This window comes from Rana temporaria, chromosome 9 (genome assembly GCF_905171775.1).
Source record: "Rana temporaria chromosome 9, aRanTem1.1, whole genome shotgun sequence".
NCBI lineage: Eukaryota > Metazoa > Chordata > Amphibia > Anura > Ranidae > Rana > Rana temporaria.
In genome coordinates this window covers 167,144,602-167,169,488 of record NC_053497.1, presented here as the reverse complement: position 1 = coordinate 167,169,488, position 24,887 = coordinate 167,144,602, and the positions used below count along the sequence as shown (strand labels likewise).

The 24,887-nt window shown below is 45.8% G+C and overlaps 1 protein-coding gene across 1 annotated transcript in view; it reads left to right on the top strand.

The window, feature by feature from the left end:
* LOC120914300 (class II histocompatibility antigen, M alpha chain) overlaps window positions 1-24,243 on the top strand; it is a 29,397-nt gene extending 5,154 nt beyond the window's left edge. Inside the window, exons 2-5 of the mRNA XM_040324933.1 lie at window positions 2,052-2,309; window positions 8,228-8,509; window positions 15,833-15,961; window positions 23,991-24,243. Coding sequence (XP_040180867.1) covers window positions 2,052-2,309; window positions 8,228-8,509; window positions 15,833-15,961; window positions 23,991-24,004 — 683 coding nt within the window. The 3' untranslated portion in view covers window positions 24,005-24,243. The remainder of the gene's footprint in view (window positions 1-2,051; window positions 2,310-8,227; window positions 8,510-15,832; window positions 15,962-23,990) is intronic.
* Window positions 24,244-24,887: the final 644 nt, after the last annotated feature.

Sequence of the window (24,887 nt, the reverse complement as noted above, 5' to 3'; positions counted from 1 at the left end):
TCAATGACCTAGGGACTCATCAATGACCTAGGGACTCATCTGTGACCTAGGGACTCATTAATGACCTAGGGACTCATCAATGACCTTGGGACTCATCAGTGACCTAGGGACTCATTAATGACCTAGGAACTCATCTGTGACCTAGGGACTCTTCAGGGACCCAGGGACTCATCAGTGACCTAGGGACTCATCAGTAACATAGGGACTCATCAGCATATAGGGACTCATCAGTGACTTAGGGACTCATCAGTAACATAGGGAATCATCTGTGATTTGAGACACATCAATGTAACATAGGGACACATCAGTGACCTAAGGACTCATCAGTGACCTAGGGACTACTCTTAGACCTAGGGACTTTTCAATAATGTAGGGGCTCATCTGTGACCTAGGGACTCATCAGTAACATAATGACTCATCAGCATATAGGGACTCATCTGTGACCTAGGGACTCATCAGTGACCTAGGGACTCATCTGTGACCTAGGCACTCATCACTGACCTAGGGACTCATCAGCAATCTATGAAATTTATCATTGACCTAGAGGTCAGAGGATGAAACCACAGCACAAGGTGGGGGACACTGAATGTTGAAGAGAATGATGAAAGCTGCAGCCCTGGAACAAAGTGGTAGGAGGCAAGCCCTGCATGAGAAATAATAATAATGGCTCTTCTCTGGCAGGGAATTTCAGGAAGGAAGTTTTGTGGAGACTGGAAGTCTTTTCAATCTCTTCCTGCCCTACTCCTGTGTCCCTTTAAGGTCTTTATACGCTGGGGGTGGGAAAAATATATATATAATATATACAACTCTATGGCACAATGTCAATGTGACAATCAGTTCATATCAGTCCTGTTGGGCAGTGCATCCAAAATCCAGTGCTGTGCACACCACGCAAAAGTGACATTTATTAATCCATGTAATCCAATGTTTTGTCCATGTGCTCCACCACTGTGCCTAATGGCCGCTTACCTTAAGATTCAATGTAACTCTCTTCTATTAACAGATCCAAACTTCTGGTCTCTGCTGTGACCGGAAGTGACGTCACCTGGCTCCTCCCAAAGCGTTGCGTCACAGACACGTGACTTTCAAAGCACCGTTTGTTACTTTTATACTCATTATCACAGTTACAATACACATTTCTGGATTTAGCGCCACACCATTTATGTTCTAACAGTTTACTGTGTATGTGGTGACACTACAGGTGTTGGCGTCATTGTCCTCTATTAGTCAGTCTACTACCCTTGTGTTTTTATTTTCATTTTCACTTAATTTTTTTTTTTTTTTTTTTTAAATACCATAGTTACATAGTTAGTTACATAGTTACATAGTTAGTAAGGTTGAAAAAAGACACAAGTCCATCCAGTTCAACCACAAAAAAAATAAACAAACAAAAAAAAACACAATACAATCCTATACACCCAACTCCATACCCACAGTTGATCCAGAGGAAGGCAAAAAACCCCAGCAGAGCATGATCCAATTTGCTACAGCAGGGGAAAAAATTCCTTCCTGATCCCCCGAGAGGCAATCGGATTTACCCTGGATCAACTTTACCTACAAATCTTAGTACTCAGTTATTTTATGTACATTTAGGAAAGAATCCTTTGGTACATACCTTTATCATCAAACACAGCGTAGCGCACAAGTTATTACACTCTTTATACACAGAGATTAAACAAATCCTCCTACTTTTACCTGTTTAGCTACTGCACTCTCTCCTCTAGAGTCATCCAAAGTGCAGCATTTATAAAGCTTGTCTGAGCTTTCAAAAAAGCAGGAGGTGGGAACTGAAGTTACACTCTGCAGAGCTCAGTGAGGAGAGCTATGAGAACTGATTGGAGGGTGGGGACTGGGGACACCCCCCCTCCTTCGTACAGCACACAGAAACAGAGCTGAGGCTGTCAATCACAGGCTGTATGCTGGAGCTCCTTCCCCTGTCACCATTTTTCTTTTGCATTGTTCATTTTTTATGTCTAAGTTTTACGAACACTTTTTAATTTTATATAATTTCATTTTTTTTCTTTACCCTTTCTTATTTTTTTGTCTCCTAGTTGACCATCTGTTGAGTCAGGTGCTCTTCTGTCAGCCCAACACATCGACCCCGGGGCTCCTGAAGATGTTTGATGATGAACAAATGTTCAGCTACAACTTCAGCAAGAAAACCACCTCCGCCTGGCTTCCTGACTTTGACCAATGGAGCGATCAAGCCTTCCCCAATGCAGCGAACATTTCGGCTTTTTTGTCTCTTTGTAGCAACCTTCGCGAGGCTTTAACTGAAACACTAAAAGACATCATGCCGGAAGCCAGAGGTGAGTGTCTATATTGTCCTGTAGGCTGTTGGGTCTAAAATATAGCCATATACAACAACAGTGTATCTGGGCTTCCGAGATCAATTTGTCCTTTGCTTTTATTCCTCAAAACAGGCAGGGAAAACACAGAGGCCCGGATTCTCGTATGAGTTACGCCGGCGTATCTCCAGATACGCCGTCGTAACTCTGAGTCCGAGCCGTCGTATCTATGCGCCTGATTCTTAGAATCAGTTACGCATAGATTTCTATTAGATCCGACCGGCGTAAGTCTCTTACGCCGTCGTATCTTAACTGCATATTTACGCTGGCCGCTAGGGGCGTGTACGCTGATTTACGCCTAGAAATATGTAAATCAGCTAGATACGCAAATTCACGAACGTACGCCCGGCCGACACAGTACAGATACGCCGTTTACATTAGGCTTTTCCCGGCGTAAAGTTACCCCTGCTATATGAGGCGTACCAATGTTAAGTATGGACATCGTTCCCGCGTCGAATTTTGAAAATTTTAAGTCGTTCGCGAATAGGGCTGGGCGTCATTTACGTTCACGTCGAAAGCATTGGCTTCTTGCGGGTTAATTTGGAGCATGCGCACTGGGATACTTTCACGGACGGCGCATTCGCCGTTCGTAAAAAGCGTCATTTACGCGGGGTCACGTAAAATTAACATAACACACGCCCACATCTACCACATTTGAATTAGGCGGGCTTACGCCGGCCTTTTTACGCTACGCCGCCGCAACTTTCATTTGAGAATACGGCACTTGCCTGTAAAAGTTGCGGAGGCGTAACGTAATTAGGATACGTTACGCCCGCACAAAGATACGCGCTTCTACATGAATCCAGGCCAAAGAGGTGTATTTATAACAACTCCTTATAGAAATTCACCCTTTGGAAAGTGCATGTACATTCACCCTGTGAGAATGGGGCGAGAGAATTTTTCCTGCCAGGTGTAATGTTTTTCATTGATTTAAAATGGAAAATACCACATTTGGCAGATAGATGGTGCTAAGTATCTCAAGAAATGATACGCATCGCCATCTAGTGGCTGAACGCTGTCTTTCCATTTTACATCAATAATAAACATTCTAACAGCACAGCAAATAGCCCAATAGCATCTCTTTTTTTCCCTTATTCACAAAGAACAAGAGTACATTTATTTACTGGATGAATTGCTATGCTAATTTATTTATAAATACACCCTATAGTAAACAGAGTATAAACTCTTCTTATGCCGCGTACACACCATCACTTTCTGCGATGGAAAAAAACGTCATTTTCAAAAACGTCAATTTAATTGACCGTGTGTGGGCAAAAACGTCGTTTTATGTCTTCTAAAAAACGACAGAAAAAAATTGAAGCATGCTTCAATTTTATGTGTCGTTTTTCAAAAGTGCACTTTTTACCTCACAGAAATTGACCGTGTGTAGCAAAAAACGTCGTTTTCTAAGACGTTTTTTCATCTACGCATGCCCAGAAGCTAGCTTCAATGGTAAAACGTGGTGGAACGTAACCTGACTTTGCAAGATCATTGTGAGAAAACGATGGTGTGTATGCAACTTCGTCTTTGAAAATTGAAGTTTCAAAAACGTCATTTTTTACTTCACAGAAAGTGTCGTTTTTTTTCATCACATAAAGTGATGGTGTGTACGGGGCATTAGGCTTCAGCAACTTTGTCCACCCTTTCACTTATTTAACTGTTCTAATTAATATTAGGATCTCTTTAGGAATTGTCTCTTGGTTTGATTCACGTGAGAACAATGAACATAGAACAACTTTTTAAATGAGATATGGTGGAAAGCTGGCCATGGATGGATTGAAATTCAGCCAGTTGAGCAATAGGCCGTCCTGTTTGAAATATACTATATTACCAAAAGTATTGGGACGCCTGCCTTTCAACACACATAGGGTCAGATCCACGTAGCGTGGCGCATATATCCACCGGGCTTATCGTATCTAAGATACACTACGCCGCAGTAACTTTTTTTTTTTCGAATCCTCGAATCCTCCGGCGTAGTGTATCTTTGGCGGCGTAAGGGCGGGGAATTCAAATGAGTGTGATGGGGGCGTGTTTTATGTAAATACGTTGTGACCTGACGTAAATTACGTTTTTTTTTGCGCCGTCCGTGGGGGTATCCCAGTGCGCATGCTCGAAATGAAACCGGAACAAGCCAATGTTTAAGACGGTGACGTCATTCTACGCAAAGCCCTATTCGCGAACGTCTTACGCAAACGACGTAACATTTTCAAAATTCGACGCGGGAACGACGGCCATACTTAACATAGGATACGCCTCATAGAACAGGGGTAACTATATGCCGAAAAAAGCCTTACGCAAACGACGTAAAAAAATGAGGCGGCCGGACGTACGTTTCGTGGATTGGCGTATCTAGCTAATTTGCATACTCGACGCGGAAATCGACGGAAACGCCACCTAGCGGCCAGCGTAAATATGTACCTACGATCCGACGGCGTACTAAGACGTACGCCAGTCGGATCGAGCCCTCATTCAGTCGTATCTTGTTTTGTGGAAACAAAACAAAGATACGACGGGGGAACTTTGAAATTACGCGGCGTATCCATAGATACGCCGGCGTAATTTGTTTGTGGATCTGGCCCATTAACTTTAACGGCATCCCAGTCTTAGTCCGCAGGGTTCAATATTGAGTTGGCCCCGCCCTTTGCAGCTATAACAGCTTCACCTCTTCTGGGAAGGCTGTCCACAAGGTTTAGGAGTGTGTCTATGGGAATGTTTGACCATTCTTCCAGAAGAGCATTTGTGAGGTCAGGCACCGATGTTGGATGAGAAGGCCTGGCTCGTAGTCTCCGCTCTAATTCATCCCAAAGGTGTTCTATCGGGCTGAGGTCAGGACTCTGTTCAGGTCAATCAAGTTCCTCCACCACAAACTCACTCATCCATGTCTTTATGGACCTTGCTTTGTGTACTGATCTAAATCATTTGGTGGAGGGGGATAATTGTGTGAGGTTGTTTTTCAGGGGTTGGACTCAGCCCCTTAGTTCCAGTGAAGGGAACTCCTAAGGTGTCAGCATACCAAGACATTTTGGACAATTTCATGCTCCCAACTTTGTTCGCACAAGTGTGAACCAAGCCTTAAAGTGTTTGTAAACCCTATTTTGCTACTTCTACCTATAGGTCTGCCTAGAATTATGCCGCGTACACACGATAATTTTTCGGCATGAAAAAAAACGTTTTCAGCATGTAGAAAAAACATTGTTTTTCCAACTTCATCATTAAAACGTCACACCTTCGTTTAAAAAAAATGCTCTAGCAAAGCGCGGTGACGCACAACACGTACGCCGGCCCTATAAAGGGGAAGTTCCATTCGGATGGCGCCACCCTTGGGGCTGCTTTAGCTGATTCCGTGTTAGTAAAAGACGATTCACGCTTTTCTGTCTGTTACAGCGTGATGAATGTGCTTACTCCATTATGAACGGTAGTTTTACCAGAACGAGCGCTCCCGTCTCATAACTTGCTTCTGAGCATGCGCGTGTTTTTAACACACGCGATCATTTTTTACAACTCGAAAAACGACATTGTTTAAAACGATGTTAAAAAATGCAGCATGTTCGAAAAAAATATTTGTAGTTTTTCAGAACCTGAAAAATGATGTAAAGCCCACACACAATCATTTTAAATGACATTTTTTTAAAAACAAAGGGCCTAATCCACAAAAACCCGGCGCAACGTAACTTTTGCCATTTAAGTTACACCGCCGCAAAATCTCTACCCAAGTGCCCGAGCCACAAAGCACTTACCTAGAAATTTTGAGCGGTGTAACTTAAATCCGTCCGGCGCAAGGCGTTCCTAATTTAATGGGGCGAGTCAGCGACGCGGGATAGAAGGGTCTACTTTTACAAGGTGTAAACAGTTTAGGCCTTGTAAAAGCAGCCCTAATATTGCGACGGCAAATTAATACTTACGGAGAAAAAACGAAGCTTAAAAGCTTCGTGGATCTCCGTAAGTGCTAATTTGCATACCCGAAGCGGCATTTTGACGAGAAATGCCCCCAGCGGTGGCCGCGGTACTGCATCTTAAGATCCGGCAGTGTAAGTCCCTTACACATGTCGGATCTTCTGTCTATCTATTGGAAACTGATTCTGTGGATCAGTTCCATAGATAGAAACAGGGATACGACAGCGTATCCCTTTTGTGGATTACCCCCAAAGTTTTTTTCATGCTGAAAAATGATCGTGTGTACGCGGCATAAGGCTTACCTATAGGAAGAGGAAATATCTCCTAAACGTGTGCCATTTAGGAGATATTTCACTTGTAGTACGCCGATCAGAGCCAGCCCTACCATGGGACCCACTGGTCCCATGGTACCAGGCGGCACTTTCAAGGGGGCGGCAAATTGCCGCCCGCCCGCCAGCTCCGCTTCCCGCTCCACTGTCTGAGAAACAAATTGCCGCATTGATCGCCGCAAGCACCTCACATCCCCCCCCCAGGAGACAGACGGGGACCGTATATAACACAGCGCTGCTCTGGGACTCCAGCCTGTCCCTCTGGTGCGGCGCTGTGTGTCTGTGTGTGCAGCGGAGGGGCGGGGCTCAACGGAGATGGGATCATTGAGAGGAGCAGCTGCTCTCCCGCCCAGCGATGACTCCATGGAGTGGGTGGATGGCGCTGGCATGGTCCCTGAGCAGAGCCCTGATGATGGTCGATGAAGCCACAAACAGCAGAGGTAAGGGAGGAGGACGGATCCTCACCGAACTACATTGAGCTGTATGGGGGGGGGGGGTGGTGTGTGTGAGTAGTGCAGGAAGTAAAAGTCAGTTGGGTCAGTGAATGTGTCAGGCAAGGGGGGGGGGTCAGTGTATGTGTCAGGTATGGGGGGTCAGTGTATGTGTCAGGCAAGGGGGGGGGTCAGTGTATGTGTCAGGCAAGGGGGGGGTCAGTGTATGTGTCAGGTATGGGGGGTCAGTGTATGTGTCAGGTAAGGGGGGTCAGTGTATGTGTCAGGTATGGGGGGTCAGTGTATGTGTCAGGTAAGGGGGGTCAGTGTATGTGTCAGGTATGGGGGGTCAGTGTATGTGTCAGGTATGGGGGGTCAGTGTATGTGTCAGGTAAGGGGGGTCAGTGTATGTGTCAGGTATGGGGGGGTCAGTGTATGTGTCAGGCAAGGGGGGGGTCAGTGTATGTGTCAGGCAAGGGGGGTCAGTGTATGTGTCAGGTATGGGGGGTCAGTGTATGCGTCAGGCAAGGGGGGGGGGTCAGTGTATGTGTCAGGTATGGGGGGTCAGTGTATGTGTCAGGTATGGGGGGTCAGTGTATGCGTCAGGCAAGGGGGGGGGGTCAGTGTATGTGTCAGGTATGGGGGGTTAGTGTATGTGTCAGGTATGGGGGGTCAGTGTATGTGTCAGGCAAGGGGGCAGCATTTGATTCTTGATACCAGGCAGCACAATGTCTTGGGCCGGCACTGCCGCCGATAATACAAAGGGTGCATGCGCTGGGAAGAAACAAAACTCTGTTGAACATATAGTATTACTATAAATGGTTAATTATAAGAATAAAAAAAAAACTGGAAGCTGATTGGTTTGCACCAGATTTTGCTTTCGCTCTTGACCCCACAATGTCAACAACAACTAGCGATATGTTGACATTGGATGTACTGTATAGTATGTTACGCAAAGGTGACCGCTGTTATTCTGCTCGGGGAAGCATTGTGTGTTGCTTGGTGCCATAAGAGCATGAAAGCCTCGTCTATCATGACACATGATATGCTTCAGTTTTTTAATTGAGGGGAAATTTTATTTTTATTTTGAAGTACAGCCAAGTTCCTACTTCTGATACTGTTCTACCACTACCCTGAGTGCACTATTTATATAGAACAGGGATTTCAGACTGGATCTAAGGATGCAGCAACAAACGGCTCTTCATCTTCCATGCTTTATCTTTAGGTGGTACTCAAACGAAGGTGTTCACAGCACATCCCCTCCGAATCGGGTCGCCCAACACATTGATCTGTTTCATCAAAGACGTGTACCCTCCTGCACTCACCGTCACCTGGAGGAAGAATGGAGAACTGTTGTCAAGAGAGCCACAATCTCCTGGATACTTTGCCTTGTTTGACGGGAGCTTCCAGGCCTTCTCATACCTCAACGTCACCCCCAACTATAATGATATCTTCTCCTGTAATGTGCAAGTGGCGGGCGATAGCAGGACTATCGTTGAATACTGGGGTCAGTATAACAGTCATGCTACAAATTGTTTTAGCTTCTTGAAGTTGACTTGCCTTAATGAAGTAATCTGTGATCATCAGGCCTTGTACACACGGTCGTTCCAAACCGATGAGAATGGTCCGACGGACCGTTTTTATCGGTTTACCGCTGAAGTGGCCTGATGGTCTGATGTGCGTACACACCATCGTTCCAAAAACCGATCCGGTCAGAACGCAGTGACGTCAAACACACGACGTGCTGAATAAAACGAATTTCAATGCTTCTAAGCATGCGTCGACTTGATTCTGAGCATGCGCGGGTTTTGAACCGATGCTTTCTGTACTAACCATCGGTTTGGACCGATGGGCTATACACACGGTCGGTTTGGACCGATGAAACTGAACCTCGGTCCATTCTCATCGGTTTTGTCCGACCGTGTGTACGCGGCCTCAGTATCAGATTTATACTTGCTGTTCCCCAAGGTCAGTGATGGCGAATCTTGGCACCCCAGATGTTTTGTAACTACATTTCCCATGATGTTCATGCACTCTGCCCTGTAGTTGAGCATCATGGGAAATGTAGTTCCAAAACAGGGTAAATCCGATTGCCTCTCGGGGGATCAGGAAGGAATAATTTTTTCCCCTGCTGTAGCAAATTGGATCATGCTCTGCTGGGGTTTTTTGCCTTCCTCTGGATCAACTGTGGGTATGGAGTTGGGTGTATGGGATTATATTGTGTTTTTTATTTTGTTTGTTTATTTTTTTTTGTGGTTGAACTGGATGGACTTGTGTCTTTTTTCAACCTGACTAACTATGTAACTATGTAACTATTGTGACAGGAAGTCAGGTAAATCTGTGGGTGTTGTCACTGATGGGACATACATTTCTGCCTTGTTTAGACGATACACAGATTATTATCGGGCGTCGGCTACAAACGTAGCCAGAGAAAGGCTAAAGGCCGTTGAAAAACTTTAGCTGTTCATAATGAGGCAATTAAGGCCTCTATAAGAAGCCCAGAGGATTACCACTAATTTGCTGCATCATTCCTAAGGCTTTGTGAGTAGGAGAGCAGCGTACTGAAAGTCTCCTGAGAAGGTGAGGAGACCATTGATTTTTCTGTGTGATAAAAATCAAAAGACTATTGTTTGTGCTGTATGACCAGCACTGTCTGCCCAGCGCTAGGCTGTGTTAGACTCCATAGGTAGGTTCCTGTGTGGAAGGTAGACACCCAAAGTGGGCTAGGGTTTATTTTATGTTTGATTTTGTTTATGCTGTTTGGATGCTTGCAATTGTTTTTCAGCAAGATGGAAAAATAAACCAAAAAACGTTGTTTTCAACTGTCTTCGACTGCCAGTCTGTATAAATTCAGTGTGTGGTGAACCCATTCAAGGGGTCACACACCCCGCTACCGAGCTAACCCCTCACACCATGTAAAATATCAAGGTTCGCCATCACTGCCCTAGGTCAACTGTCTTGTGCCGCTTCTCTCCTACCCTAGTCACCTGGCTAGCTTTAATATCTCACCAATGAGATTGATGTCATAGACCAGTGATGGAGAACCTTGGCACCCCAGATGTTTTTGAACTACATTTCCCATGATGCTCATGCACTCTGCAGTGTAGTTGAGCATCATGGGAAATGTAGTTCCAAAACATCTGGAGTGCCAAGGTTCGCCATCACTGTTCTAGACACACCATATGCGCCATTGCCGGCATAGGGGAAGGGGCAGTTTGCCTTCTCATTGTCAATAAATTTAGAACCTACCTAACAAGTTCTGTTCTAGGTATATGGACGCAACAAAAATGCACAAGCTTTTCAAGGACAGCAACTAAGAAGACCCAGATGGATTGCCTGAACAGGAAATAGGTTACCGACCATCAGAAATATGACTTCTGGGATGAATTGTACAACAGCTCCATGCCCTAGGCCAGTGGTTATCAACCCTGGCCCAAATTCAGGTAGCAATTGCGCCTGCGTAACTTGCGCCGGCGTAACGAGTTCTCCTGATTCAGAGAACTCGTTACGCCGACTGCAGCCTAAAATCTGCGTGGCATAAGGCTCTTATCCCACGCAGATTTTAGGCTGCATTCTTGCGTTGACCGCTAGGGGGCGCTCCCATTGTGGTCAGCGTATAGTATGCAAATTGCATACTTACGCCGATTCACAATGTTGCGCGCCCCCTGCGTACGCAAGTTACGTCGGTTGCGTACGGCATCTTTAGCGTAAGGCTGCCCATGCTAAAACCAGGGGCAGCCAATGCTAAAGGATACCCGGCGTTCCCGCGTCGCGACGTTCGAATTTTACGTCATTTGCGTAAGTGAATCGTGAATGGCGCTGGACGCCATTCACGTTCACTTTGAAGCAAATGACGTCCTTGCGACGTCATTTGCCGCAATGCACGTCGGGAAAGTTTCTCCGACGGAGCATGCGCTAAACGCTCGGCGCGGGAGCGCGCTTAATTTAAATGATTCCCGCCCCCGGTGGGATCATTTACATTGCGCGCGCTTACGCCGGGCAATTTTGCCGGCGCGCCCTCGCAATTTACGGAGCTACTGCTCCGTGAATCGAGGGCAGCGCAAAATATTTGCGTGGGCGCAGGGCAAAATCATTGCCCTGTGCCTCCGCAAATAAAGCGCAAGTAATACCTGAATCTGGGCCCCTGTCCTCAAGGTCAACAGGTCATGTTTTGGGAATTTCTCTTAGATAAAATAGCTGTCCAAAATACCAAGCCATTGACTCAGGCCTCGTACACACGACAGAGATTCTCGGCAGAATTCACCGAGAAACTCGGTCAAAACCCGGATTCTGCCGAGAATCTCTGTCGTCTGTACAGTTTTGGCTCGATAGAGCCGCCGAGGAACTCGACGAGAAAATAGAGAACATGTTCTCTATTTTCTCGTTGTCCTCGTTCTTCTATGGGAGAAGCCGGCCCGCCGAGCTCCTCGGCGGCTTCATCCCAAAACTCGACGAGGAACTCGACGTGCCAAGCACGTCGAGTTCCTCTGTCGTGTGTACGGGGCCTCAGATTTAAAGCATCTGTGCACGATAAAGGAAAACCTGCAAACATGACCTGTTGGGGGTACCTGAGGACAGGGTTGAGAACCACTGCCCTAGGCCACAGTCCATATTAGCTAAGCAGAAATCCACCCCTCGGGCTTACCAAAACACAGGGAGGGCATTTTGAGCACTGGTAAAAGCTTGTAAGAGAAGTTTTCATTCTGCTCTGACTGCAGGACCCCTGACCCTCTGTCTGGACAGTGCTGATAAGCCCTGTGCTGATCATATGCACCCGCCCCAAAAAAAAAAAAACACTCTCTAGCAATAAACACTAAACTGAGCATGTGCAGAGTGCCTCCAAGGCTCTGTTCTATCAGCGGATGGATTGGGGACAGTAAAAAGGGGGAGGATCAGAGAAGACAGGATCAAACAGACTTTTTTACACAATGCAGAGGATTAACCCCTTAGGTTCCACAGTGAGTATAACAAGCATGCTTTACTGCATTTACAGACTGAGTTTGCTGTTGTGGGTTTAGTAACACTGTAAATGTAAATCCCTATCCTGAAAAATATTCCACTGTGTACTTAGAATGATGTACAAAAACACTAATGTACCAAATCAAAATACAGATAAAGAGAAAAGCAGACTTGAATGATAAGCATGTGAGCCAAGACAGCAGCAATATTAAGCAGCAAAATACATTGTAATGTCCATGTAAGAGTGCAGAAAAAGCGAGCATAGATGAACAAAGAAATACAAAAGAGATAAATCGATTTAGAAATGGAAACGAAAATTCATGGTACATGTACTCTATTGTTTATCCATAGGTAGCTAACTTTATACAACTTTAGCCCTGGAGGATTTGGCTGCCTAATGACCAGGCCATTTTTTGCGATTCGGCACTGCGTCGCTTTAACAGACAATTGGGCGGTCGTGCGACGTGGCTCCCAAACAAAATTGGCGTCCTTTTTTCCCCACAAATAGAGATTTCTTTTGGTGGTATTTGATCACCTCTGTGTTTTTTATTTTTTGCGCTATAAACAAAAAAAGAGCAACAATTTTGAAAAATATCTATATTTTTTACTTTTTGCTATAATAAATATCTCCAAAAAATATATATATGAAAAAAAATATTTCTCAGTTTAGGCCGATACGTATTCTTCTACATATGTTTGGTAAAAACAATCGCAATAAGCGTATATTGATTGGTTTACACAAAAGTTATAGCGTCTACTATTGCGTCTACGTTGCGGCCCCAAAATAGGGGCCGCAACGTAGGGAATAAAATCGATTGCTTTCCCTAGTAAAAGTACAACATACAGTACACAAGAACCCTGGTTAGGCACACATTTAACACTTTGATCCCCTAGATGTTTGGGAGGGGAGTTGGCCAGACTTTTGAAACCGAAAAAGTTTGTCCGATAGAGCGTACACACAGTCGGATTTTTTGGAAAACGCTCATTTTGACGTTTGTTGGCAAAAAGTCCGACCGTGTGTACGGGGCTTAAGAGAAGGTATATCTCAATATGGATTAGCCGCGTGTTGTTATGTATTTACGAAATTTGAGTCTTACGAAATTACGAATCTTTACGAATCTACAGAACGAGACGAAACGGAACAAAAAAATACAAAACTTTTTGTTGTGCACATGTCTACAAACAACATTAGAATTCTACTTCTTATAGCTTGTGGGCGGAGCATTCGACCAGAAATGTATGATTACGGCGGCGTACAGTTTAGCTGGTTCGTCTAATCTTCTTAGAACATCCGACAGACATCATGGGGCATATCCACATAGATCTGCACCCGCGCAGCGTATCAGAGATAGGCTACGCCGCCGTACCTTACCTGGCGTTCTTTCAAATCCTCAAAGATTTCGCTCCATAAGTTACTGCGGCGTAGTGTATTTCTGGCGGCGGAATTCAAATCGGCGATTAGGGGGCGTGTTTCATTTAAATGAAGCGCGTCCCCTCGCCGAATGAACTGCGCATGCTCCGTTTCGAAATTTCCCGCCGTGCATTGCGCGAAATGACGTCGCAAGGACGTAATTTTTTAAACTTGGACGTGACTTACGTCCATCCCGATTCACGGACGACTTATGCAAAAAAAAGAAAAATTCTAATTTCGACGCGGGAACGACGGCCATACTTAACATGGCAAATCTAACTATACGCCGCAAAAAAGCAGCATTAACTATACGCTGGAAAAAGCCGACTAGAGACGACGTAAGAGAATGCGACGGCCGCGCGTACGTTCGTGGATCGTCGGAAATAGCTAATTAGCATACCCGACGTGGAAAACTACGCAAACTCCACCCAGCGGACGCGGAAGTATTGCATCTACGATCCGAAGGCGTACGAAGCCGTTCGCCTGTCGGATCAAACCCAGATGCCGTCGTATCTTGGTTTGAGGATTCAAACTAAAGATACGACGCGGGAAATTTGAAAGTACGCCGGCGTACTCTCACTGTGGATCTGGCCCCATAAGCCTTCAATTGACAGATTCGACCTTAATTTGGATTTTTGGACGAATTTATTTTTTAACGAAGCTGAATAAATAAAAACTAATTTTGGGAGTAACTAAATAAATGCATTTTTCGGAATAAGGCTTCATTCACACCAAGCGGATTCTGCCAGCTCAGCGGGAGATCTCTCCATTGAGCTCTGCTGAGCCAGCGGATGACAAGTCCCTCTCTGCTCACTGAGCGGGGAGGGGCTTGTCGAGCGCCGCTGTCTCCTATGGAGAGATCGGACAATAAACGGACAGCATGTCCATTTTCATCAGATCTCACCCGATCCGATCCGCCATGGACGGATGACGATGTATCGCCATACGTTTGATTGTAGTGGATCGGAGTGGGTCGGATGTCAGCGTACATGTCACCACTGACATCCGTCGCTCCATAGGCTTGCATGGAGCGCCCGTTCCTGAACGGTCCGCCCGTGTGAAAGAGGCCTAAACCTAAATTCCGAAACAAAATATTTCAGTGTCTAGCCATTACTAGTGAAAAAAAAAATTAAAATATCCCATCGTTTATAGATGCTATAACTTCCGCACAAGCCAATCAATATACTCTTATTGGGATTTGTTTACCAAAAATATGTAGCAGAATACACATTGACTTAAATATATTCCGAAATTATATTTTTTTATTGGATGGTTTTTTTTCGCAGAAAGTAAATAATATTATTTTGTTTTTCAAAACTATCAACATTTTTTGTTTATAGTGAAAAAACAAAAAAACAGAGGTGTTAAAATATCACCAATAGAAAGCTCTATGGCCCAGATTCTGAAAGGGCTTACGACGGCGCAACGCCATGTGCGCCGTCGTAAGTCCTAATCTGGGCCGTCGTATCTATGCGACTGATTCTTAGAATCAGTTACGCATAGATAACAATTAGATCCGACAGGCGTAAGGCTCTTACGCTGCCGGATCTTAAATGCAATTTTTTTTTCCGCCGCTAGGTGTCGCCTCCGTCGTTTTCCCGATCGAGTATGCAAATTAGCAAAATACGCAAATTCCCGAATGTACGACCGGCCAACGCAGTGAAGATACGACGTTGTACGTTTACGTACGATTTGCGACACGTAAAGTTGCCCCTGCTATATGAGGGGCAACCAATGTTAAGTATGGCCGTCGTCAAAATTTAAAAATTTACGTTGTTTGCATAAGTCGTCCGTGAATAGGGCTGGACGCCATTTACGTTAACGTCGTAACTAATGACGTCCTTGCGACGTCATTTAGCGCAATGCACGTCGGGAAATTTTAGGGACAGCGCATGCGCAGTACGTTCGGTGCGGGAACACGCCTAATTCAAATTTTCCTCGCCCCCTACCCAGATCATTTGAATTAGGCAGGCTTGCGCCGGAGGATTTACGCTACGCCGCCGCAACTTTACAGGCAAGTGCTTTGTGAATTAAGCACTTGCCCGTAAAACCTGCGGCGGCGTAACGTAAATGAGATACGTTATGCCGCCGCATTTTTAAGCCAGTCTACGAGAATCTGGCCCTATTTGTGGGGAAAAAAGGACTTGCATTTTATTTGGGTACAGAGTTGCACAACCGCGCAATTGTCAGTTAAAATAACGCAGTGCCGTATCGCCCAAAATTGCCTGATTATAAAGGGGTGTAAATCTTCCGGAGGTCAAGTGGTTACATTTTATTACAACTGTCTCTTTTTTAGGTACCTGAATTTAGAGAACTTTTTACACCTTTTAATTCTGCGTCATCCAGCAGTCACACAAAGCAATCTTCTGTCTGCCCCTTTAAAAATCACGGAACTCTCACTTGTACATGTACAGTCAGATCCATCTATATCTGTATTTCACTTTTGCTCTCTATTTCTAGTTCCAGACTACCCGGTTCCCTCTGATGTTCAGGAGAACGCATTGTGTGGGTTAGGTTGCGCTCTTGGTATTGTCTTCCTCTTCCTGGGTTTCATGTTCCTCTGTCTTTCCAAAAAAATACAACAGACGGGTAAGTTCGGGACTTCTTGTGCTTGTGTTCAAGAGGAAGAAATTAGTTTTGTGATTTTAAAGTATGTAAAGAGGAAATGCAGATTTCCATACATAGAAAAGTATATATACAGTAACATATAATATTGACTTTGTTTTTGAAGCTGTGAGGCCCCGTACAGACGAGGGGACATGTCCGATGAAAATGGTCCGCGGACCGTTTTCATCGGACATGTCCGCTCGGAGATTTCGGTCTGATGGCTGTACACACCATCAAACCGAAATCCCCGTGGACAGACAGCGCGGTGACGTGGCGGTGACGTTGAAAAACCTGTCTGCTTGGCTGTACACACGGTCGGATCAGTCCGCTGAAACTGGTCCGCGGACCAGTTTCAGCAGACATGTTCGATCGTGTGTACAGGGCCTGAGAGTTTGTTCTTACTGGCCCTTAGGGACGGGCCGAACGACCCCCTGTTCGGTTCGCACCAGAACTTTCAAACATCGGGAAAGTTCGGAACCGAATAACGAACCCCACTAAAGTCCCCCGAACGTGAAAAATCAAAAGTACCAAGTAATTGGGCATACAATGGTTACGGGGGTCTGGGTACTGCCCTGGGGGACATATATCACTCTTTATATCTAGAGGAAAAGAGATTTCATCTCCAAATACGGAAAGGTTTCTTCACAGTAAGAGCTGTGAAAATGTGGAACAGACTCCCTCCAGAGGTGGTTCTGGCCAGATCAGTAGATTGCTTTAACCACTTAACCACCGCACGCCGTAGAATAAAGGATGGTTCCTTAACTCCTGAGGACCCGGCGCATTTCACGGATCGCCGTAAATCGCTGCTGATAGCGGCGGTTTACCACGTGATCGCTCCGTCCAATGACGGAGCGATCACTTGTAAACAAACCGGCGTCATGTGATGACGCCGGTTCCTCCCTCCTCTCTCTGTACCGAACGGCACAATGTGAGAGGGGAGAGAGCGGAGGCAGCAGCAGTGCTGCGGGCTGGATCTGTGACAATTGCAGTCACAGATCCAGCCATCCATCCATCCCTGCTCAGCCATCCCTGCCCAATACATACAATACCCTGCAATACTCTGCCCCATACTGTGCAATCTCTGCAATGCCCCGAAATACTCTGCAATACCCCGCAATACTCTGCAATGCCCCGCAATACTCTGCAATGCCCCGCAATACTCTGCAATGCCCCGCAATACTCTGCAATACCCCGCAATACTCTGCAATACCCCGCAATACTCTGCAATACCCCGCAATACCCTGCAATGCCCCCGCAATACTCTGCAATACCCCGCAATACTCTGCAATACTCTGCAATACCCCGCAATACCCCCGCAATACTCTGCAATATTCTGCAATACCCCGCAATACCCCCGCAATACTCTGCAATACCCCGCAATACTCCGCAATACTCTGCAATACTCTGCAATACCCCGCAATACCCCCGCAATACTCTGCAATATTCTGCAATACCCCGCAATACTCTGCAATACCCTGCAATACCCGGCAATGCTCTGCAATACTCTGCAATACTCTGCAATGCTCTGCAATACCCTGCAATACCCTGCAATACCCTGCAATGCTCTGCAATGCTCTGCAATACCTCGCAATACTCTGCAATACCCGTTTTTATTTATTATTGTTTGCGGAAAAACGTGTCAAACTAAAATAAGGTAAAGTAAAGTGAACAATAAAATATATATATTTTTTAAAGCGCCCATGTCCCCGTGTGCTTGCATGCTGAAGCAAACGCACGCGTAAGTCCCGCCCACATATGAAAACGGTGTTCAAGCCACACATGTGAGGTATCGCTGCAAACGTTAGAGCGAGAGCAATAATTTTGGCCTTAGACCTCCTCTGTAACTAAAAACATATAACCAGTAAAAATATTTAAAATGTTGCCTATGGGGATTGGGCACATAGGACAACATGGACACATAGAACAATATGGACACATAGGATAACATGGACACATAGGTTGACATGGACACATAGGATGACATGGACACATAGGATGACATGGACACTTAGGATAACATGGACACATAGTCAGTCAGTCAGTCAGTCAGTGTCAGCGGTGGAGTAGGGTGCTTCGGACCTTCCGCTTACGAGCCTGCTCTCACCCAGACCTGGCAGTCAGAAGCTAGGCAGACTCTCCATACCTGCGCTGCACAAGAAACAGCTCCTAGGAACCAGGAACCAGCTCCTCTCTCTCCTCGTGGACTCCATCTTTTCTCCGCAGGTAAGACCCTGCCTCTCAGGGCCTGACATCCTGGGGAACCACTGACGGCCGTCCTTCTCAGGGCAGCCGTCACACAGACCCCACTCTGCGGCTCTCTGCCCCGTCTTTTCGCCCGGCATCGCCGCCCGCACGGCCACCCACGATTGTGGTGGCCCCCAGACACCCCCCCTGGGTGTATTTTCGGCGTTTCTACACGCCCGCGCCAGCCTGCTCCTTTTCGCGGCCGCCGCACCTCAGGAAAGTCCGCGGCTTCAGCCGCGGCCTACCGGCGCGCCGACCGTTCTCCCTGCACTTACTACCAATAGTGCAGATTCTCTCTGGTTTTTCGCCCCCGCACCCCTAGAGGTCCCCTCCACCCCCTGTTCAGCAACCTGATCGGTAAAATTATTGTTTTTACCAAGCTGACAGCCCCCCCAGCCTGGGTCCTGTGTTTTGCCTGGCGGCCATCTTGGTACACCCCAGCAGCAGTGACACCCAGCATCCCCCCCTTTTCCCCTCCATAGCCTTCAGTCTTTGATCCAGGGTTTGATCCGATCGCCTTTAGGGATCAGGAAGGAATTTTTTTCCCTGCCGCAGCACATTGGCCAGCTTGCCCAGGGTTTTTTTTGCCTTCCTCTGGACCAAAAACTCCCTCGAGCAAGGATTCTGCGAATCCTCTCTCACCCAACACCCGCACCCCCGCCCACGGTGACTGGCAACAATGGTTAAATTGCGATACTCTGCAGAAACCATTTGGGGTCTGAGACAATTCGCAACAATATTACCTGCCGTCGCCACAAAAGCCTTAAAATCCGATCAACTTTTGAGATTCGATCGTCGATCGATCATCAAAAATTTCAACCATTCAACACAGCTCAAGCACATATCATGTGCGTTGCTTAACACTAGATCGGCAGTAAAACACCGATCAGAAATCCATGATTTCTTACTACAAAACGATCTAGACTGCCTCTTTATTACAGAAAGTTGGCTGTCAGACGACTGCAACACCATTCTCGGAGAACTGGTACCAGCAAATTATCGCATCTTAACGGAAAATAGAATAGGGCAAAGAGGAGGAGGCCTGGCGGTGATTCATAAGTCTCATATTGCAATCACTAAACCGGTCCTTCAAAATCCTCTACCTTTTATGGAAACCCTTACGCTTCAACTTCAAGCTCACTCCCAGGAGACCGTTCACATTTCTCCTCTGCTATAGGCCCCCATGGCCCAAATCGCAGTTGCTACCAGCATTAACAGAGTTCATATCCGCTTACTCCCTTAACAGCAATCATCTTTTGCTGCTCGGGGATTTCAATCTGTGGGCCAACTCCTCACAGGATCCCATCGCGGAGGCCTGCATCGACCACCTGGAAGGGATAGGACTTCAGCAACTTATATGCGGACCCACGCATGCTTCAGGTCACACACTCGACCTAATTTTCAGACAAAATCAGAAAATAAACATTTTGGGTAATGAACCTTTGCCATGGACAGACCACCATGCAATTAGCTTCATAATTCCCAGAATTCCACTAGTTATGAAAGCGCACAAGCCGGTGACAATACACTGGGCTAGATCTCAGAAGAAGCTCCACTCGGAACTCTTCAAATCTACCCTGGGAAACCGAATTGGGGCTATTCCTCCTCAGCTAGCAGCCTCAGATACATTGGATGCCATAAATGCAGCTCTGCTACAGTCAGCCGACTTAGCAGCACCAAAGCGCAAAGTCCGCAGCCGGGAAAAAAAGTCCAGCTGGTTCAATAACCAGCTGTCGCTACTGAAGCAAGAGCGCAGAAGGGCGGAAGCCGCCTGGAAAAGAAGTCCTTCAGAAGACCGCCTCAACTTCTACAAAGCAGTAACAACACGATATCACAAAGAAATTTTCAAAGCCAAAAAACTTCACTTTTCCATGGTGATTAACAGCGCAATGAATCGCCCACGCGAACTCTTCAGGATGGTCACCCAGACCATGAATCCGGGATGTCTTGAAGTCCCCACTTCAGACACCCAAGAGTTCTGCAATGAACTATCGGATTTCTTCATCAACAAAATTGAAAAAATTCGGGTAAGTATTCGGCAAAACAATACTCCACTCAGCCCCCTCTTCAATCAACTACAAAACACCGACAGAAAGCCTCTTCAATCAACTAAGTTCACTCTGGAACCCGTCTCCATCGATACCACCAAAAATATCATTGGAGCGTTGCGCAACAGCACAGCACCCAATGACATCATTCCCACCAAGCTACTGAAGGAATGTGCCGACATCCTGGCGCCTCCAATCACACAGCTTATAAATCAGTCATTTAAAGAAGGCATAGTGCCTTCCCTGCTGAAAGAGGGCACAATCCTGCCGATCTTGAAAAAACCTAATTTGGATCCTATGGACCCAACTCACCGCCGTCCCATAACAGGTCTAAATGCTCTGTCCAAGATAATGGAGAAAGTGGTGGTAAAACAGCTGCAACAGCATCTGGATACCCACAACCTACTGGATCCATTTCAATCCGGGTTCCGTCCCGGACACGGGACAGAAACGGCCTTACTGAAAATATGGGACGATGCGCTCGAGGCCGCAGACGAAGGAGAATCGTGTCTCCTGGTTCTGCTGGACCTAAGCGCAGCTTTTGACACAGTAGACCATAAATTGCTACTGAGACGACTAGCAGAAGTCGCCGGAGTCACAGAAGATGCTTTACCATGGTTCTCCTCCTTTCTCGGAAACCGATCACAAACAGTGAAACTGGGATCTTTCACGTCAGAAAAACGCACGGTGCCATGTGGGGTCCCCCAAGGATCCCCCCTATCACCGGTGCTGTTTAATATCTATCTTCGTCCTCTCTTTGATATTATCAGTAGCCAAGAACTACTCTATCACTCTTATGCAGACGACACGCAGCTGTATTTTCGCATCTGCCACAAAAAGGATCATCATCTCAGATTAGAGAAATGTCTCTCTTCAATAGAAAACTGGATGACTAAGAGTTATCTTAAACTCAATAGCGCGAAAACAGAACTCTTTATGTTTGATGCCAGTCGGAAGAGTCAACTGGCAACAAACTGGACACCATCGCCCATTCTGGGACAAATCATCTCCCCTAGCTCCAAAGTCAAAAGTCTAGGAGTCATATTCGACACCTTCATGACAATGGACGCACAAATAGGGTCAGTAGTCAGCGGGGCGCACCATTTGATGCGCCTACTACGCAGACTTATTCCATTTATCCCCAAAGAAGACGTAGCAGTCGTGGTGGGAACAATCGTGAATTCCAGACTGGACTATGCAAATGCCCTTTACCTCGGGCTCCCCAAGTACCAAATCGCTCGTCTACAAGTCGTACAGAATACGGCCGCTAGACTGGTGACTGGGAAAAAATCTTGGGAATCAATCTCACCTTCACTGAGATCCCTTCACTGGTTGCCAGTGAAAGACAGAATTGCATTCAAAGCACTCTGCCTGACACATAAGTGCATCCATGGGAAGGCTCCAAGATATCTATGCGACAAGATCAAACCGCACAATTGCAACCGCATTCTGCGATCCACCGACCAAAATCTGGTCAAGGTTCCAAAAACCAAATACAAGTCCAAAGGAGAAAGAAGGTTTGCTTTCCAGGGCCCCAGGCTTTGGAATGCTTTACCAACCAGCATTCGGTTGGAGCAAAACCACCTGTCTTTCAGAAGGCAGATCAAAACCCTGCTTTTCTGAAGGCATGAGACACAAACAACCAGCGCCCAGAGGCGATTCAGTTCGCATGTGCCGCGCTATATAAGTTTTTCATTCATTCATTCATTCACATAGGATGGCATGGACACATAGGATGACATGGACACATAGGATGACATGGACACATAGGATGACATGGACACATAGGTTGACATGGACACATAGGATGACATGGACACATAGGATGACATGGACACATAGGTTGACATGGACACATAGGATGACATGGACACATAGGATGACATGGACACATAGGATGACATGGACACATAGGATGACATGGACACATAGGTTGACATGGACACATAGGATGACATGGACACATAGGATGACATGGACACATAGGATGACATGGACACATAGGATGACATGGACACATAGGATGACATGAACACATATGATGACATGGACACTTAGAACAACATGGACACTTAGGATAACATGGACACATAGAATAGCATGGACAAATAGGACAACATGGACAAATAGGACAACATGGACACTTAGGCTGCGTACACACGGTCGGTCAAAAACTGATGAAAACGGACTGAAGGACCGTTTCATCGGTCCAAACCGATCGTGTGTGGGCCCCATCGGTCAATTATCCTTCGGTCAAAAAAAAGAGAACTTGCTTTAAAACGTAACCGATGGACTGATAACCGATAGGTCAAAACCAATGGTTAGTATGCAAAAGCATCGGTTAAAAACCCACGCATGCTCAGAATCAAGTCGACGCATGCTTGGAAGCATTGAACTTCGTTTTTTTTGCACGTCGTTGTGTTTTACGTCACCGCGTTCTGACAAGATCGTTTTTTTAACTGATGGTGTGTAGGCACATCAGACCATCAGTCAGCTTCATCGGTTAACCGATGACAACGGTCCTTCGGACCGTTCTCTTCGGATGGACCGACCGTGTGTACGCGGCCTTAGGATAACATGGAGACAAAGGGCAACATGGACACATAGGATAACATGGACACATAGGATAACATGCTGGGGAGTTTACTGACTGTAGAACAAAACATCTGATGCCAAAAACAGCAGCTGTAAAAACATCCAGTATGCATGAGACCTAACTCTGATAAAAGCTGTAAAACACGACTATTCGGCATTTATCAGCATTTTTTAACCATAAGCTTTTGTGGGAGTACAGGACCAAATCCTCAAAAGAGATACGACGGAGTAATTGCTGTAACGCCGTCGTATCCCTGTTCCTATCTTTGGAACTGATCCACAGAATCAGTTTCCCATAGTTAGGACGAAGATCTGACATGTGTAAGGGACTTACACTGTCGGATCTTAGGATGCAGTACCGCATCCGCCGCTGGGGGCATTTTGCGTCGAAATGCCGCCTCGGGTATGCAAATTAGCACTTACGGAGATCCACGAAGCTTTTCAGCTTCGTTTTTTCCCTGTAAGTTATATTTTGCAAACGCAAAATTAGGGCTGCTTTTACAAGGTGTAAACTGTTTACACCTTGTAAAAACAGACCTTTCTTGCTCGCGACGCGATTTTTTTTAAATTTCAAATATTTTTTTTGGCGCCGTATCTTTTTTTTTACCCGACGTAACTTTATTGTCCCGTCGCAATCCACAAAGCCCGACGTAACGTAATTTCGCGCTATGCACATCGGGAAAATGATGTCACGAGCATGCGCAGTACGGCCGGCGCGGGAGCACGCCTCATTTAAATGGTAATCGCCCCCTGGAGAAGAGGAACGCCTTGCTCCGGCGGAATTTAAGTTACACCGCTGCAAATTCCCAGGTAAGTGCTTTGTGGATCGGGCACTAACTTGGGAAATTTGCAGCGGTGTAACTTAAATGGAAAAAGTTAAGTTACGCCGCCTGGCTGAGGATTTGGCCCATAGCTTCTAAAAAAAAAGCTAAAAAAAACTCTACAGCTAAAAAATGCTGCACAACTCATTCTACAGCTACAGCTAACGCCACCAGCATTTTTATGGCATCCAGTGTGCATGAGGCCCTATATAGCAACTCTGTTCATCTAGTTTCTGATCTTGGGAAATGTTTTTGACATGGATAATAAAGTTATGTTATTGTTCTCTATTATGTTCCCTACAGACTATTCCAGTTGAATTCAGAAAAATCTCAAGTCATCTTTTTTGAAGACCAAATAGTTCTTGTGATGACTTACCTACTGTAGTGTCATGATATTCTCCAACCATGATGTGGTGCCTCTTTTGTGTCAAAATTACATTTAATTGTTAACCGGCAATGACTATGCATCTATGCTTTGCCTCCAGCATTCAACTGATTCTCAAGTGTTGATTCTGTGAAAATAAAGTATATATTGTTTTTTTTTTCCTTCCCTCTATTCTTGTTCTTATTTCCTTTACTCTGCAACAGAAGCTAAGTGTTAGAAGTTTACAATACTAAGAGGAAATACCTTTGCACTTTGACGTCTGTGTTTATTACAGTATTTTAATAATTCGTTTTCGCAGAAGTTTAGAGCAGCCTTTTTCAGCCTGAGGTGCCTTGAGGTTTCTTCAGAGGTGCCTTGGCAAAATGCCTAAAAATTGCTAAAAAAATTGGGGTAGATTCAGGTAGCTATTACGGCGGCGTATCTCCAGATACGCCGCCGTAATTTCAAATCTGCATCAGAGTATCGTTATGCCGATTCTCAAAGGCAGATACGCTCAAAAAATAGGCTTCCTCCGCCGACGTAACTTGAATGCTGCGGCGTATAATTGTGTGCAATATTACGTTGGCCGCTAGGGGCGCTTACGCTGTTTTCGGCGGAGAATATGCAAATTACCTAGATACGCCGATTCACAAACGTACGTACGGCCGGCGCAATTTATTTACGTCGTTTACGTTAGGCTTTTTCGGAGTAAGGTTGTTCCTGCTATTAGGAGGCGCAGCCAATGTTAAGTATGGACATCGTTCCCGCTTCGAAATTTGTTTTTTTTTCATCGTTTGCGTAAGTCGTTTGCAAATAGGGCTGGACGTAATTTACGT